Below are 15361 nucleotides of genomic sequence, written 5' to 3'. Positions count from 1 at the left end.
ATTTTGTCTGATGCCCCTATCACTTGTATTTCACAAACAACAAGGCACTGTAAAAGGGGTACTCACTTGGCATTCTTCTTGACCTAATGCATCACCAATAATCTTCACAGAGGTAGGCTGAGATTCCCCACCCCAGGGGCAGTTTGACCAAAACCCAGACTCAGATATGTGCTGGAGGAGTTGTTCTAATACAGCTCTATTGCAGTGAAAAAATGTATCACAAGATGTCAAAATCCATGCAGTACGTACCAGTCTTTACTAAAATACCTAGCATGCCAGCATTCTGGGCTCCGCCAACATCATCCCTGCAATCCTGGCAGAGAGAAGAAGAGAAAGGTTAATCTAGAGTTACAGAAACAATTGTTTATGGGCATTCTGTGGTGTTCACCACCACGTGACAACCCAGTCTGATCAAAACAATAATAGGCCATATCTTGAAATTAGCACTTGAGCAAAATTCTCACTGAAGTTACCTATGTGGGAGATCTGCTTGAGACAGAACTGCAAGATTTAAGCTAAAACTAATATGGTTTAAATACTCTAAACATTAAGGACTAGTTTTTAAAAGTACTTATGTGCCTAAAGATGCAGAGCATTGCCTATTGGGGTTTGCAGAAAAAACCAAGATCAGTGGGAGTTAGGCACTTTTAGAAGTTGGCTTGTGTGCCATCTGCATCTTCAAGTGCACTCAGAACTTAGGAAATACCAGAATTCAGGCTGCCTGAGTGCTTGACTTTGCAATGTTAACACTGTTCTTTTAATGTACTTAGGTTTCTTTTTTAAAAAGAAACTGAAAAAACCAGAATTCCATCATGTAGCATCATATTGACCCCCACATGGGTCATCATTGGAACCTTTCGATTCACCGTGCAAACCTCTGCTACTCGAGCTAACAGAGAACTGGTTGTCATCCTCTGTGTGGACCAGCACTGGACGGGGGATGAGACATACTTTGCCAGTGGGTGTCACAGATATTTGCTGACAGAAGAAGGTTGATATGGAAATCTTGGGTTCCGTTCAGGCTCTGGAAGGGAGTGTGCTCTAGTGAGCACAGATTCTTCTGCCAGTTTCTCCCAGCCTTGACCCCTTCTGCTCTGTTCATTCCAGTTTGTCCTTGGCTCAGTCGTGCCACTTCCCCATGCCTGCTTCTTTCTCCCACTCTGCATTCAGGCTTCTTGTCCCAGTTCCATTCCTAGTTTCTTTACTCAGTCAGTTCTAGTTTCTCCCGACACCTGTGTCTAACTCCTTGTCCCAACCCATTTCTTTCCCTGCCTTGTGGTCTGGCATTAGTCCCCTCTATATTCACATCATATGGCTTCCTCCTCCATGCAGCCTTGGCGCCGGCAGCAAATCATTGAAAGCAAAGGAGAAACAGGCTCACTACTCTCAGTTCTGGTGCCTTAGCCCACCCAGGCCCAGAGTAGCTGGGAGCAGCCATTACAGGGAAAGTCAGGCTTTTCCTCTGAAGCCCTGGCTTCAGTCACACTGGGGGGATGCACATGAAAAATCTGGTCAGTGCTAGGCTGTGAAAGGCTTGAGCATCCCTCAATGCGACAAAATCTTAATTATAACCGTCCCCCAAATTTGGGCAGATTTTTACAGATCCAGCAAAAGGCACATATTCGACTCAGAGGCCACCCCTCAGCCAAATTTCAAGTTCCTGCTCCAAAGGATGTGGTGCTAGCACAGTTCAAAGAAAATGTCACCAGAATTTTTAACTTGGGGGAAAGCAGTGTATTTTACCCTTGTCATTCTCAGAAATAGCTGAACCGTTTTAGCTGAAATTTCCCCCAAAAAATCAGCCTGAGACAACACCCATCATGGAAAATTCCAGCCCAATGTTAGCAAAGTTCTAAGCAATTGAAAACAGGGTCTTTTAATGGAAAGTGTTCGACAACCTTAACAGGTGGTGCTATCAGCCTTGCCTATAATATAATGCAAGATGAAAGCCATTCTGAAACATTAATCAAGTACTCTGAATTAACATCTATTACAACGTAAAGGTCCGATCCTGCAGAAGGATCCATTATTCACAGACCCTTATTCCTGCAATGAGACCTGCTGAACTCAGTGGCATCCCGGGCTGGAGGTAGAGTTCCCATGGGCAGTTATTTTCAGGAACAGGCCAGGTTTTCTCCTGACAATATGCAACGTTTGGTTACTATAGTTCTAACACACACTTAAGGTAATTACTTCTTTAAATGTGGAATATTTCAACCTCACCTCCTGTAGTGTGTTCAGGAGCCAAACATTCAAGAGTTATGATCTTTAAAGAGACTCCACTCCAATCTGGCCCAAGTGTATAATTTGTAAGAACAAGCTTTTGGAGTTTAAAAATTTGTTGTTGTAATTACTTGATCTTAGTAACAGAGCTGAGAAAACTTGTTCCCTCACAATAAATGAGTAAGTTGGCAGTGTCCCTTTAAAGAGCTACTATTTTCCTTGTTTTGGGTAAATATTTTAATTTTTTTTTTTAATTAATTATCCGAGATAGGTGCAGGATCATGGAAATGCTTATTTGGAGCTGGCAATCTGTGGCATAGCTGTAGAGAGGAAGAATGGTCCTATAGTTAAGGCACTGAACTGGAACTCAGGAGGGGCGATTTCTATTCCTGGCTACAGATTTGTGTGAGTCTGGGCAAGATCAGTGAGGTTATGGGATTGACTAAATGGGTTTTGGACTAGGCCTTAAGTGTTTCTGTGTCTCAGTTTCCCCATCTCTAAAATGGGGTTGACAATGGAGGGATCTGATAATTTCTCTTAACATATCTGAAGACTTGTTATAAAGAGGATAGTGATCAGTTGTTCTCCATGTCCACTGAAGATAGGACAAGAAATAATGGGCAGAAAGGGAGATTTAGGTTAGATATTAGGAAAACTTTTAAGGGTAGTTAAGCTCTGGACTAGACTTAAGGGAGTTTGTGGAATCCCCATCACTGGAAATTTTTAAGAACATGTTGGACAAACACTGGTCTAGGTTTAGTTGGTCCTGCCTCAGCACAGGGGGATGAACTTGATGACTTTTTGAGGTCCTTTCAGGCCCTACATTTCTATGATTCTAACATTTCCCTATCTCACAAGCGTGCTGGAAGAATATACTCTTCAAAGTGCTCACATTCCATGGACATGGGGGCCACCGAGGTAGGTAGATGATAATACACACACTCAGCTATTACACTTACATCGCCAATCATAACCGTCTCCTCTGGCTTGCAGCCAGTCCCCGATAAGGCTTCTAGAAAGAAGGTTGTCTCTGGTTTCCCCACCACTGTTGCTTTGGTGTCTGTAGCATATTCCAGTCCAGTTACGAAAGGTCCAGGGCCCAGAGCTAAGCCATCTTTCCTCTTATAATATCTAGCTTTGTGTATAGCTATAAGAGGGGCACCATCCAGGATCAACCTAGAGAACCACGGGAAGAGACAAAAAAAACATGTTTTGCCTTGGATTCACAGATATGTGCTACTATGGGCCTGATCCTGCTTCCAGTGATGTAAATGCCAAAAACTCCCATTAGCTTTAATGGAAACAGGATCAAGCCCCAAACTGTAGCAGGGTTTAGAATTAAACTAGTGTTTTACTGAGCGAGTTACATAAATAAAGTTACTTCCTTCCTCCTTCCAGTCAGCAGAACCAGCTAATAAAAAAAAATCTAATGAAGCCACTGTCTTAAAAAGACTGCAAGAGCCAGAGAAGTTTTTTTCAAAGGATGAGTATATATTTCTGTTTACTCAGTGATGGAATTAATTCCCTTATCTAACAGAACCTCAAAGTCACTTTCCCTTGTCTATGGCTGAAGTAAGAACTCATTTGATTTATCCTTGTAAATATTTTATTAGATATTAACTGTAGATAGTGCTGGTGATTTTGATGGATGCACACATTTAATTTCCTGCTAATCTTCCAAGGCCTTCGCTGGGTGGATTAATATTTCAGTGCTTCCAAAATTACTCTGCATAGGAATTCTGCAATACAGATTACTCAGCAGAGCAAATCTTGGTACTGCCGGCGCCATCTTCCAACTCCCACATTCCAATTCCAGCATGCCCAAGTTTTGATGGGGGCTAGGATGAACTCCAGGCAGAAAACATCCAAAACAGAATTAAGAAAACAAAAGTATGTTAAAACAAAAACATGCACTAGTTACAAGGAAAGATCAGCATGTCCACAGGCCTACACATCACACACATACATACACTACTGAATACTCAAATAGCTGTTTGATTCTTAGCAGCGGCAGCAGCAGCGGTGCCATCAGAAGTTACATTTTAGGAACAAAGTTGTATACAATCTCCTTGTTACAGGGAGAGAAAAATTCAGAATGGAGGATTAGTCAAAATGTCTGATCAACACATACTTAACACCTCCAATTAGAATAATGAGAGACTAATGAGTGGAAATCCTTCCACTGAAGTTCTCAGCTGTCCACAACTGCTGGGGGCTTCAGAAAGTGGATCTAGAAATGTTTTGAGAGAGTAGGAGCTATTTCTTCCCTCCTCCCCCCCAATTTAGGCTGTTCCCACATTTCCTTAGCCCCATTATTATTATTCCGATTCTCCAGCAACGCATGCTGTAGAGGTCAGTATAAAATTTAAAATTCTACCTGGGGTTTCTGCAAGCAAGAATAAAATGAGTTTTTCATTCTTCCTGCCAAAACAGCAAATTCTTCACATACTGCAGCCAATTCTAAGTCTTTATCACAAGGGGTAGAAATATAACCAGTACAGTGGAAAACACAACCACGAAGTATCAGAGGGGTAGCCGTGTTAGTCTGGATCTGTAAAAGCAGCAAAGAGTCTTGTGGCACCTTATAGACTAACGGACATATTGGAGCATGAGATTTCGTGGGTGAATATCCCACGAAGCGGGTATTCACCCACGAAAGCTCATGCTCCAATACGTCTGTTAGTCTTTAAGGTGCCACAAAACTCTTTCCTAACCACAAAGTACTACAGCTCAGGAATCAATAGGGGCCCTCTAACAGTTTCCTTGCACTGAGAAAGGAGGACTTTTTCTCCTTTTAGTCCCACTTATCTTGCACAGAAGCCTTCCAGAAAAATCCAATCTGGAGAGCAACCTCCTATTATCCCTTCACATTCTTTCAATGCTAATTTCTGTCTGGCACTCTGCTGTACCTCTACCCAAAGAACTGGATCTGTCTTAATCAGGGTGAATAAATAGAAATGATTTTTTAAATTTAAAATTGAATTTTTTTATTTAAATGTGATTTTAAATGAAATACAGGCTTATTTAAAATAAAGATTTAAAATAAAATTTAAAATTGTTGATTTGTTAAGTCCTAAACTTATTATAATCAATTAAAATCATTTAAATAAAATACAAAATATAATAGAAGCAGTACATTTGCTGCCAAGTTTTAAAGTCAGTTCTACTAGTTCAGGAGTTTGGGTCACTGGCTAGCACAAAAAAGCCTCAAATTCAGTGTAAAAATTGTAATGGTTACCTATCAGGGAAAAACAAACCTTTCTTTAGGAAAATAACTAAAAAATACAAATGAAAAACACAATTCAAATCAATTATTTAAATCAGGGTTTTCTGTTTGCTGATTTAAATCATGATTAAAATTGGTGATTTAAATCACTTTGATTCAAATCAGTCCATCCTGGTCTAGGTTAGGCAGTATACTTCTTTGAGCAAGTCTCTCTCTTCATACGCATTTGCAAAGCGCCACAGGCAGCTGCAGTATTATAAAACCGACAACATTTCACTCCGTTTCATTAGTACAAGTAATCCAAAACAGATTCAACAAGAACAATGCCCCCATCACTGGTCCGCTCATCATGGGTAGAAACTGTCTGTTACTTCCTCCGAGATGCATCCCTGAAATCTGACATGAAGCTTGTTTGGGGCAGAAACTCAACTGAAGAGCTACAGTTTTAACCCATGTTTAAACTGCGTAAATCCATATCTACCCATTTATTTTGGAATTCTAGCCACTGGCACATGGGTAGACATAGTCATTATTAGGGAGCATGTGGAGAATGAGACACCTTTAACAATATGTGCAATTAGCTTTTCAGATGTATTCACCTGACCATGTCTTTCAGACCTGGCTCTGCAAACCTCTGCTACAGCCAGATCTGCACACAGTGTGGGCACACAATTGGGGTACGGAAGAATTTAATATTGCAGAAGCACAAAGATACCTACATTCAATAGTTAGGTGGAAGAATCTCACCCTATAGCAGAAGTTCTCAAACTAGGGGGTGCACCCCTGAATGTATGCTGGGAGGGATGTGAGCAACTTTAGGGAAAAAAAAAAATCTTACTGCACACATTTTACCCACAGTAACAAACAACTAGCAAAGCTGGTTCCTACAGCCATCAGGTCATCAGATAGCACTGTGCATTTCACTCTAGATGGCACTGCGCATTTTGACAGACTTCTGTTAAGGCTGCATAGCATTATACAAAGTCATTTGCTGTCTGCACCTTAATCCGTTTGCTATAACGCAGTGTGCACATTTCATGGTAAGCAGCAACCACAATCACAGTTTTGCTTTTATTCTTTTTACAATGGATCATTGGCTCATTTGTGCAACACCAGACAAAGGCTACTCAAACAATGGAATTGCTCTGCTCCAAAAAACAGGTGCATCCCATTAGACTAGTAACAGTGTGATACAAGTAAGCAGTATCTCACTTAAAATGTACATTACTATATATTTAAATGGCTGTTTGAATCAATGCCTTACTGTTTCTAATATTCAGTGAGAGTTGCATGTTGATTTTTTTTTTACTGGTATATGTACTTGTATGGTGGGAGAGGAGGACAAACTACTACAGACACAAAGAAGTGGAGCGTGCTCAAATACATTTGAGAACCACTGTCCTATAGGATTCTTCTAGATGGTACTTCAAAACCACATGTATTAAAAACAAATTTACAAGTTCAATCTCTTCAGATGGAACTCTTGGTGTACAGGGAATGCAAGATCTAGCCCCACTTACCTTGCATCCCACCTCCTGGGTTATGTAGTCCTCAGGATGTTGTTATAAGCACTGTGAATCCCAAACTCTCTCATTAAAAGAAGGCACTCAGAAACCATGCTGATGGGTGCCAGTACAAAGCCAGAAGAGAGAGAATGAAACCATTATTTACACACTTTCTTTAGAAACAAACAAAACCCACAACAGCTGAATGGAGTTTGCTCCAGGCTTTCCTCAGTATTTAGCCAGTCATTCAGGGCACATCCCAGGACCTGGTGCCCAGCCTGGATAGCAGGATATGTGCCAGCTATCTGCAGGAGGGATCTGCATAAGAAATAGTCTTCCTCCAGGTAGAAGAGCCTCTGTCATGGGGTGAGGTGGCTGAAGGAACAGAGGGCTCATTCCATGGTGGATCATCTAGTCGCAACCTACCTGTCTCCCGAACACGGCTGCCCAAACTGGACTATGCTCTACACCAAGGGTGCACACCCCCATGCCACACCCTCAATACAGTTCCCTCTTCTGCAGCAGGGCCAGCCCCGTCCCGCTGCGAGGGAGACCTTCACAGCTAGAGGGGTGGGAGCTGGATTTGCTACTCAATGACAATAATGACCAGGCCAAATACCAAAGCCTATAGTTAATAGCAATGGGCCCAATTCAGCTATGCAGTAATTCCACTCCCTTCCACTTGGGATTATTTTGCCCAGCTTCTTTCACACAGTGCCACAATGGAGCCTGGGTCCATTAGTCACCCGGAGTAGTAATGTCATCAATCACTCACTTTAAGTGCCAGGTCTCCAGCCTGAGGCAGCTAACTGCTGTCATTCAGCTTCCAATAGATTCATGACAGAAATATCAATAAAAAAGTGAAGCAAGAGTGGGAATATCTGACGGGCTAACTTTGTGCAGTTGTGAAATTAGAGTCTACCTATGAGTGCGCCGCAAAGCTCTAACACCAACGCCACTGGTAAAGTGCACTAATGAGGCAGCTAGAAGGTACGTGTCAGGTCAATACACTTTCTATTACATGGAGGCTTGGCATGCAGATAAGATCCTGCCCACTTCCTGCTGAAGATGCCATCTCCAAGCTGCAGCTAAGACCGATCACTACGGTCTGTGTGAATTTAGTGGTTGTAAAAAGGAATTAAAAAGTAACTGAGACCATGTTTCTTTTTGATTCCAAAGTAAGAAACAATTGTGTGGTGGGGCACAGACTGGAAGGTATCCATCTACAAGCCACATGTTTCATAGCAGAGTAGAGAGTTGAACAATGAGGCAGAGGCTTTAATGGGCTCCCAGAGAGGTGGGCAGCATTCAGGTCGTCTCGGAGCACAGGATTTACGATGCATTTTACTCTTCAATGCTTCTCTGTGTTCCTCACAGCAGGGCAGGACAGGAGCCCACACTGACTGAGGGGTAGGGAGAGCAAGAGACTCATCTTCAGTCTCCTACAGCTAAAGCAGTTTTCTAATAATACCAAGAATAAGTCCAAGTTAAATGGATCCTAAGCCTCAAAATTACTAGAAGAGCAGTGTGTGGCTGAACACATTGCAAAGGGTAGGTAAAATGGCACTGCACAAGCCACTGAAAAACAGGCACAAATGCAGTCACTTGTTTTAACCATGTTATCATTTCAGTAATACAGAGACAAAATAGACTAAATACTGTTTCTCGGAGCACAAGAACCACCAGACTGGCTCAGACACAAGGACCCAGCTTTTCCAGTATTCTGTCTTCAACTGTGGCTAGCAGCAGATGTTTCAGAGGAAGATGCAAGAAATCCCACATTAGGCAGATGCAAGAGTGCTGGGGGGTGGAAGAGCAAATGTGCCCCCCACATTAGGTCTCCTAATCCCTAACAATTAGAGGTTGTTTTAAATCCTGAATCTCAAGATTCCAAAACGTATTAATTCTCGATGTTCTTGTAACAAAATGTCCAATCCCTTTTGGAATCTTGCTCACATTTTGTCCACTACAACATCCTGCAGCAATAGTTCTGCAGTTTAATTACAGGTTGTGAAACCCATTTAATTCCATGTTAAACCACCTTAAGGTAAATGTGTAGTTAAGCCTCCAGATCCAGCAAGCCTGATGGCTGTCCTTCAGCACTACACCTATGACATCGGAAAAAGACACTTTGAGACTCACTTAAGTAACCAAGTGTTCTTGCTGCTGCTACCTCTCATTCCCCCCCGCCTATTACTTCTCACACTGGTTGCGTCTAGTTGTAAGTTAGACTGTAACCTCTTCAGGCCAGGGATGGTGTCTCTTATATGTTTGTACAGAGCCAAGCACCAATCAGATCCTGAATGGGGTCTTGTGTGCTACTACAGTACAAATAATACATAATACTTTAAACCTCTGGTTATCTGAAGACGAGAGTGGAAGACGGGGTGGATCGTTCCATAACTGCCCTGTTCTGTACGCTCCTCCTGATGCTCTGGTATAGGCCACTGTTGGAGACAGGATACTGGGCAAGATGGACTATGGTCTGAGCCAGTAAGGTAGCTCTTATCTTCTCACGACTTACCGAAATGCTTTATTCATCATCTGATAGTTAAAGTGCTCAGGAGCTAGTCCTACCACCACGGCATTGGGATCATTTGTAGGTATCCCTGGAAAATTAAAACCAAAACACAACCCCTCAGATTTACTTACTCTAAAAAACATTTGTAAACAACAATTTTTGTCTTATGACCAGTGAGCGAATTAGTTTATACATAACAATATACGTTCAGCCTTCCATGTGGCTAAATGCCTCCCTGGATCTCCGATACAAAGTTAGAATAGAAGGGCTTCGTGCAGGGCAGCTAAGAAGCATTGGCAGGGGGAAATGGAATCCCCCCATTGCCTACAACCCACATAGTTTGTGGAGAGGCTGCTCACACATGCCACTTCTACAGCCCAGGGCTCTATTAGCAGACAAGATCCACAGAGGATCCCTAAATAGGGGAATCAGAAACTTCTGGATCCATATGCTGACTGTCTCCAGTGCAACTCCAACCTCCTTCCCTCCAAGCTGCTCCAGAGAGATTTACCGCAGCATACGTGTAGGGAGTATGCAGTCCTCGCATGCAGCTACTTCTCAGCTTATCCCTTCACCCAGCAGCAGAGCAGTAGTTCCACTGTGCCAGGACTTCTAGAAGCTGAGGGGGGACGGGTCATCTGGCCCACACTTAATCTAAATATGGCAGAAGCCATTCCATAGTCAACATTGACCAGTTACCACTGACAGCTCCCATTCTAAGTATAAGGGAAAACTACAGCATCTCAGGAAGCAATCCTTTGCGGAACCTGGACACATGCAGACATTTTAATGGTGAACACTACGAATAAAAGGTAAAAGGATTGCACTGTTCCCAGTGCCCTGTAGAAGAAAAGGAGTAAAACAATGAATGGCTTCTCTCTTCCTGCACAAATGCACAAACTAGGAAATCTGAACAGGAAATTATAACCCTCTGAACCATGGGGCAGCTCTAACTTCCATGATTCTTGCTGATTACAATCCACAAGGACCACTGTGAGGAGGAAAGTGGGCAGTCAGATCAATAGCAACTGATAGGACAGGGTCTCAAGATCCCAGAGGCAAATGAGATTGGATTCATTAGTTGATAACACTTGGGGTTAGCACTTTCCTGTTGAACACGGAGGCAAGTATTAATTTTTGGTTTTCAGAAGAAGTGTTATCTTCTCTGGTTTAACACACTGAAACCCTTTCATTTTAAAAGTAGACTGTGAGTACAGTTAGCCATTGGACAAAAGACGTCAGTATTTCCTGACAAAAGACACTTTTAGTTCTGTCCTCAGATCCATAAGTACATGCACATAAAAAGGATTAATTTGCGTCTTTCAGCTCTGACACAGATAAAGGGGTTGATGTGTCAGGAATCCGCTGTTCTCCTCAAGGCATGTAACTCCAGATCAGTAATTGTGATGACAGATCCACCCAACCACACATATGGAAAGATTTAGCTAGTGTAGGGACAGAGTATACAAAGTCTTCACTTCTATCACCATCATCTGAAACAGAAATCTCTGAATGCTTAATTTACATGGTTAGTTTCCAGGTGTTTTGCACGTTAATTAGACAGGGATGTAGTAAATTTCAGCGAGTGTTTTGCTCTCCTCTGGTTATGGAAAGTTCTGCTTGGGGCGAGATTTCTTTTTGGCAGCCATGGTTGTAAATGTCATTCTGGTTATGATGGAAAATCTCTATCCAGAGAGGAAGGCCTTGCAGCAGGACCTGACGGCCATCACACTTTGGATTAGTCTCTTCTGCAAGTTCGTTACCCAGCCAGGTGCCCTTGAGAATATCTTACCGCCAGTTCTCACATGCTTTGTTCTGCATTGTTCTAGAGGAGCACAACTTTTGTGTCAGTTCTCCGATAGTGATGTTATCTCTAACGTAGCTAGGATGTGGCCCACTAATGCCTTTGCAGAACAGAATCAAGTCATAGAACCAGCAGTGGAAGCAGAGTTGAAGCCAGTGTAGAGACAGAAGCACAAGGGTGAGGCAGGCAGCAGCATCATGCACATGCTGCCGTTTCTGCACTGCTATCCTTGCTGGAATAACTAGCACTTCTGTGCCTCAACAGGTCTGAAGTCAAACAGATTACTGTCCTGTGTCTCATACTGCACATCTTTCAGCTTATCCAGAGAGCCAAATACAAAATGTAGCACTCAGAGACACCATGTAGATTAAGACACTCTCTGAAATCATCTGGGTCCATTAACTAAAGAATGGATTACACTCATCCATCTGTGACCAATCTTATATGCGGAAAATTGGAAGAACAATCCAACTGTAGTTACTAACAGAAATTTAAAACATTCTCCATTTTATTTAACTGTTTCAGGAATGCTACTGAGAATATGTATGAGAGACCCCAAAATACCCAATGCAGTCCACGTTGAGTCTAATCAATGCACAGAAGTGGCACTGGTTTAGCTAAACTGATTTAGAAACAAACTGCAGATCCTGGCCTAGATAAGGGTTGTTGAGAGCATGGATACAGAAGCTATTCTCAGCTACAGAGATCTGATTTAAAAAACAGAAAGAATAGATTATAGTTTCACTGCCCATAGCCCATTGAGACTTTTCTGAAGAATACTGAATAGAATGTTGGATTAAATTTAAATAGAAAATTCCCAGCTTCTGGCATGAAAGGATAAGAACCTACTGAAATCATAAACCTGTTAGGACTAATATTTTTGGCATGTGTGTTTGGAGGGGGGGTGGGAGAGGGAACAATACCAAATGATGCACAAATCTGTCATCCTTTGAATTAAAATTAAGGGATATTAAGATTCTGATTGTCTGCAAATCAGGTTAATTTAGAATCTGGATATTCTTCTTCGAGTGATTGCTCATATCCATTCCAGTTAGGTGTACGCGCCGCGCGTGCACATTCGTCGGAAAACTTTTACCCTAGCAACTCAGTGGGCCGGCAGGTCGCCCCCTAGAGTGGCGCCACCATGGCGCTCCATATATACTCCTGCCGGCCCACCCGCTCCTCAGTTCCTTCTTACCGCCCGTGTCGGTCGTTGGAACGGTGGAGCGCGGCTTAGCTGACCTCCACTTCCCTAGCTACTCGTTTTCTCGTATATAATTATGCAGTTATAACACTTTTATATATATATTTGTATGGTTAGTTTAGTTAGCGGGGTTCAGGAAGTAGCCCCTTCCATGAGCCCAGTGCCGGAGCCATGCATGGCTCACCGGGTTTTAAAAAGGGGCCCGGCTTGCCAGAAGCCGCGGCCGAAGAGAGATCTACATGACTCCTGTTTGAAGTGCCTCAGGGAATCACACTTGACAGATAAGTGCCCCATTTGCAAGGCTTTTAAGCCGAGAACAAAAAGGTGCGGGACTTTCACTTGCCCCTCCACCTTGGGCGCGGAGCGATGTTCAAGCGGCGGGCAGAAGCGCCTCCTCGGCACCGGACCCCGCCGGTACCACTAAGGCCTTTCGGCACCGACCGTCGCCGGCACCGATGTCGACTCGGCACCGCTCCCTTCTTCCGAGGTCGAGAGAGTCTACGATTCCTGCTGGTGCCTGGCGGCTCCCCGGCACGCGCCGTGGTTGAGCCCCCTGCTCCCGCTACTTCCGTGCCACCTGCATCGCAGCCAGAGAGCTCGCCTCAGTTGCGTTATCCGGCCTGCAGAGGCACCGATGACTTCGGCTCCGTCGATTCCAGTCCCCCAGGACCAGGGAATCCGCTGCCTGGCAGCTCCCCGGCTCGCGCCGTGGTAGAGCTTACTGCTCCTGCTGCTTCTGTGCCAGCTGCACCACAGCTAGACAGCTCGTCTAAGATGGCTCGCCCGGCACCGACGACGTCGGCACCGTCGATCCCGGTCCCACGAGGGCCGTAGAATCCGGTGCCTGACGGCTCCCCGGCACGCGCCGTGGTTGAGCGTATTGCTCCTGCTGCTTCCGTGCCAGCGGCACCGCAGCCAGAGAGCTCGTCTACTCGGATCGCCCGGCGCTGACACCTGCTACGACACCGATGACGTCGTCACCGTCGATCCCGGTCCCATAAGGGCCGTAGAATCTGGTGCCTGACGGCTCCCCGGCACGCGCCGTGGTTGAGCGTATTGCTCCTGCTGCTTCCGTGCCAGCGGCACCGCAGCCAGAGAGCTCGTCTAGTCGGATCGCCCGGCGCTGACACCTGCTACGGCATCGATGACGTCGTCACCGTCGATCCCGGTCCCACAAGGGCCGTAGAATCCGGTGCCTGACGGCTCCCCGGCACGCGCCGTGGTTGAGCGTATTGCTCCTGCTGCTTCCGTGCCAGCGGCACCGCAGCCAGAGGGCTCGTCTACGTCGGATCGCCCGGCGCCGACACCTGCTGCGGCACCGATGGCGTCGGCACCGTCGATCCCGGTCCCACACGGGCCGTAGAATCCGGTGCCTGACGGCTCCCCGGCACGCGCCGTGGTTGAGCGTATTGCTCCTGCTGCTTCCGTGCCAGCGGCACCGCAGCCAGAGGGCTCGTCTACGTCGGATCGCCCGGCACCGACACCTGCTGCGGCACCGATGGCGTCGGCACCGTCGATCCCGGTCCCACACGGGCCGTAGAATCCGGTGCCTGACGGCTCCCCGGCACGCGCCGTGGTTGAGCGTATTGCTCCTGCTGCTTCCGTGCCAACGGCACCGCAGCCAGAGAGCTCGTCTACGTCGGATCGCCCGGCACCGACACCTGCTGCGGCACCGATGACGTCGGCACCGTCGATCCCGGTCCCGCAAGGGCCGTAGTATCCGGTGCCTGACGGCTCCCCGGCACGCGCCGTGGTCGAGCTAATACTCCGGCTGCTTCCGTGCCAACGGCACCGCGGTCAGAGAGCTAGTCTAAGTCGGATCGCCCGGCACCGACACCTGCTGCAGCACCGATGACGTCGGCACCGTCGATTCCGGTCCCGCAAGGGCCGTAGAATCCGGTGCCTGACGGCTCCCAGGCACGCGCCGTGGTTGAGCTCCTGTTCCGGCTGCTTCTATCGGCACCGTCGATTCCAGTCCCACAAGGGCTATCGAATCCGGTGCCCGACGGCTCCCCGGCACGCGCCGTGGTTGAGCGTATTACTCCCGCTGCTTCAGTGCTGACGGCACCGCAGCCAGACAGCTTATCTAACTCGGTTCGCCCGGCACCGGCACCTACCGAAGCTCTGATGACCTCGGTACCGTGGATCCCGGCCCCACGAGGGCCGTCGAATCCGGTGCCTGACAGCTCCCCAGTACGCACTGTGGTTGAGCCTGCTGTTCCCTGCACGCCGGAGATGTTACCAACGGCGAGGGCTCTCAGTGCCATGACAGAGTCAGTGCTGCCTGACCCGGGCACCGCCGGTACGGGTAATACAGTCTCTTCAAGGGACTGTCCCCTGTCAGTACAGCAGAGCGGCACCGTCCATGATCACGGTCCCGCAGACACTCCAAGTCCTGTCGGCACGCCGGACACCACTGGCAGTCCCGGTACTGTTTTCCTCGGTACTGGTCACACTCGCTGCACCGGTCGGTATCCCGTTCGCCGACCCGCTATCGGCACCGTTCCGACATCTGGCACCGGGGCAGGTACCTTGACTCCTGTAGCTCTTCTCCGAGCCTCGAGATCTCGGTCGACCTCCCGACACCGTTCTGGTTGCGGGTCTGGATCTCGTTCCAGGTACCGATACGCCTCCCGATGCCGGTCCCCGGTGCCGAGTTGGGCAAGGTCCGAGTGAGTCAGAGACTCGGCCCGTGCCTTCTTTTAGTACCTCCATGGCCATCCGGACACGCATCCGTGTCATCCCATATGCGCAGATTTTATGCTCAGGACCACGATCCTGATATCATGGCCAGCGGGCGCCAGCCCCGAAGCAGAAAGAGCCTTGGCGAATGCAAGGTGTACTCTGCAGGGGCCCTGCGCCTCTGGGTAGCAAAGCA

The 15361-nt window shown here is 46.4% G+C and overlaps 1 protein-coding gene across 3 annotated transcripts in view; it reads right to left on the bottom strand.

Annotated features, from left to right (window-relative positions):
* HDHD2 (haloacid dehalogenase like hydrolase domain containing 2) overlaps positions 1-15361 on the bottom strand; it is a 31448-nt gene that overhangs the window by 2016 nt on the left and 14071 nt on the right. For all 3 annotated transcript variants that reach the window (XM_030566132.1, XM_030566131.1, XM_030566133.1), the window contains exons 4-6: positions 9479-9563; positions 3183-3399; positions 250-313 (exon numbers count right to left, since the gene is read on the bottom strand). In XM_030566132.1, coding sequence (XP_030421992.1) covers positions 250-313; positions 3183-3399; positions 9479-9563 — 366 coding nt within the window. The remainder of the gene's footprint in view (positions 1-249; positions 314-3182; positions 3400-9478; positions 9564-15361) is intronic.

The sequence above is a fragment of the Gopherus evgoodei genome, chromosome 6 (genome assembly GCF_007399415.2).
Source record: "Gopherus evgoodei ecotype Sinaloan lineage chromosome 6, rGopEvg1_v1.p, whole genome shotgun sequence".
NCBI lineage: Eukaryota > Metazoa > Chordata > Testudines > Testudinidae > Gopherus > Gopherus evgoodei.
The sequence above is the reverse complement of the archived record's forward strand: the minus strand, read 5'-3'. Positions and strand labels throughout refer to the sequence as shown.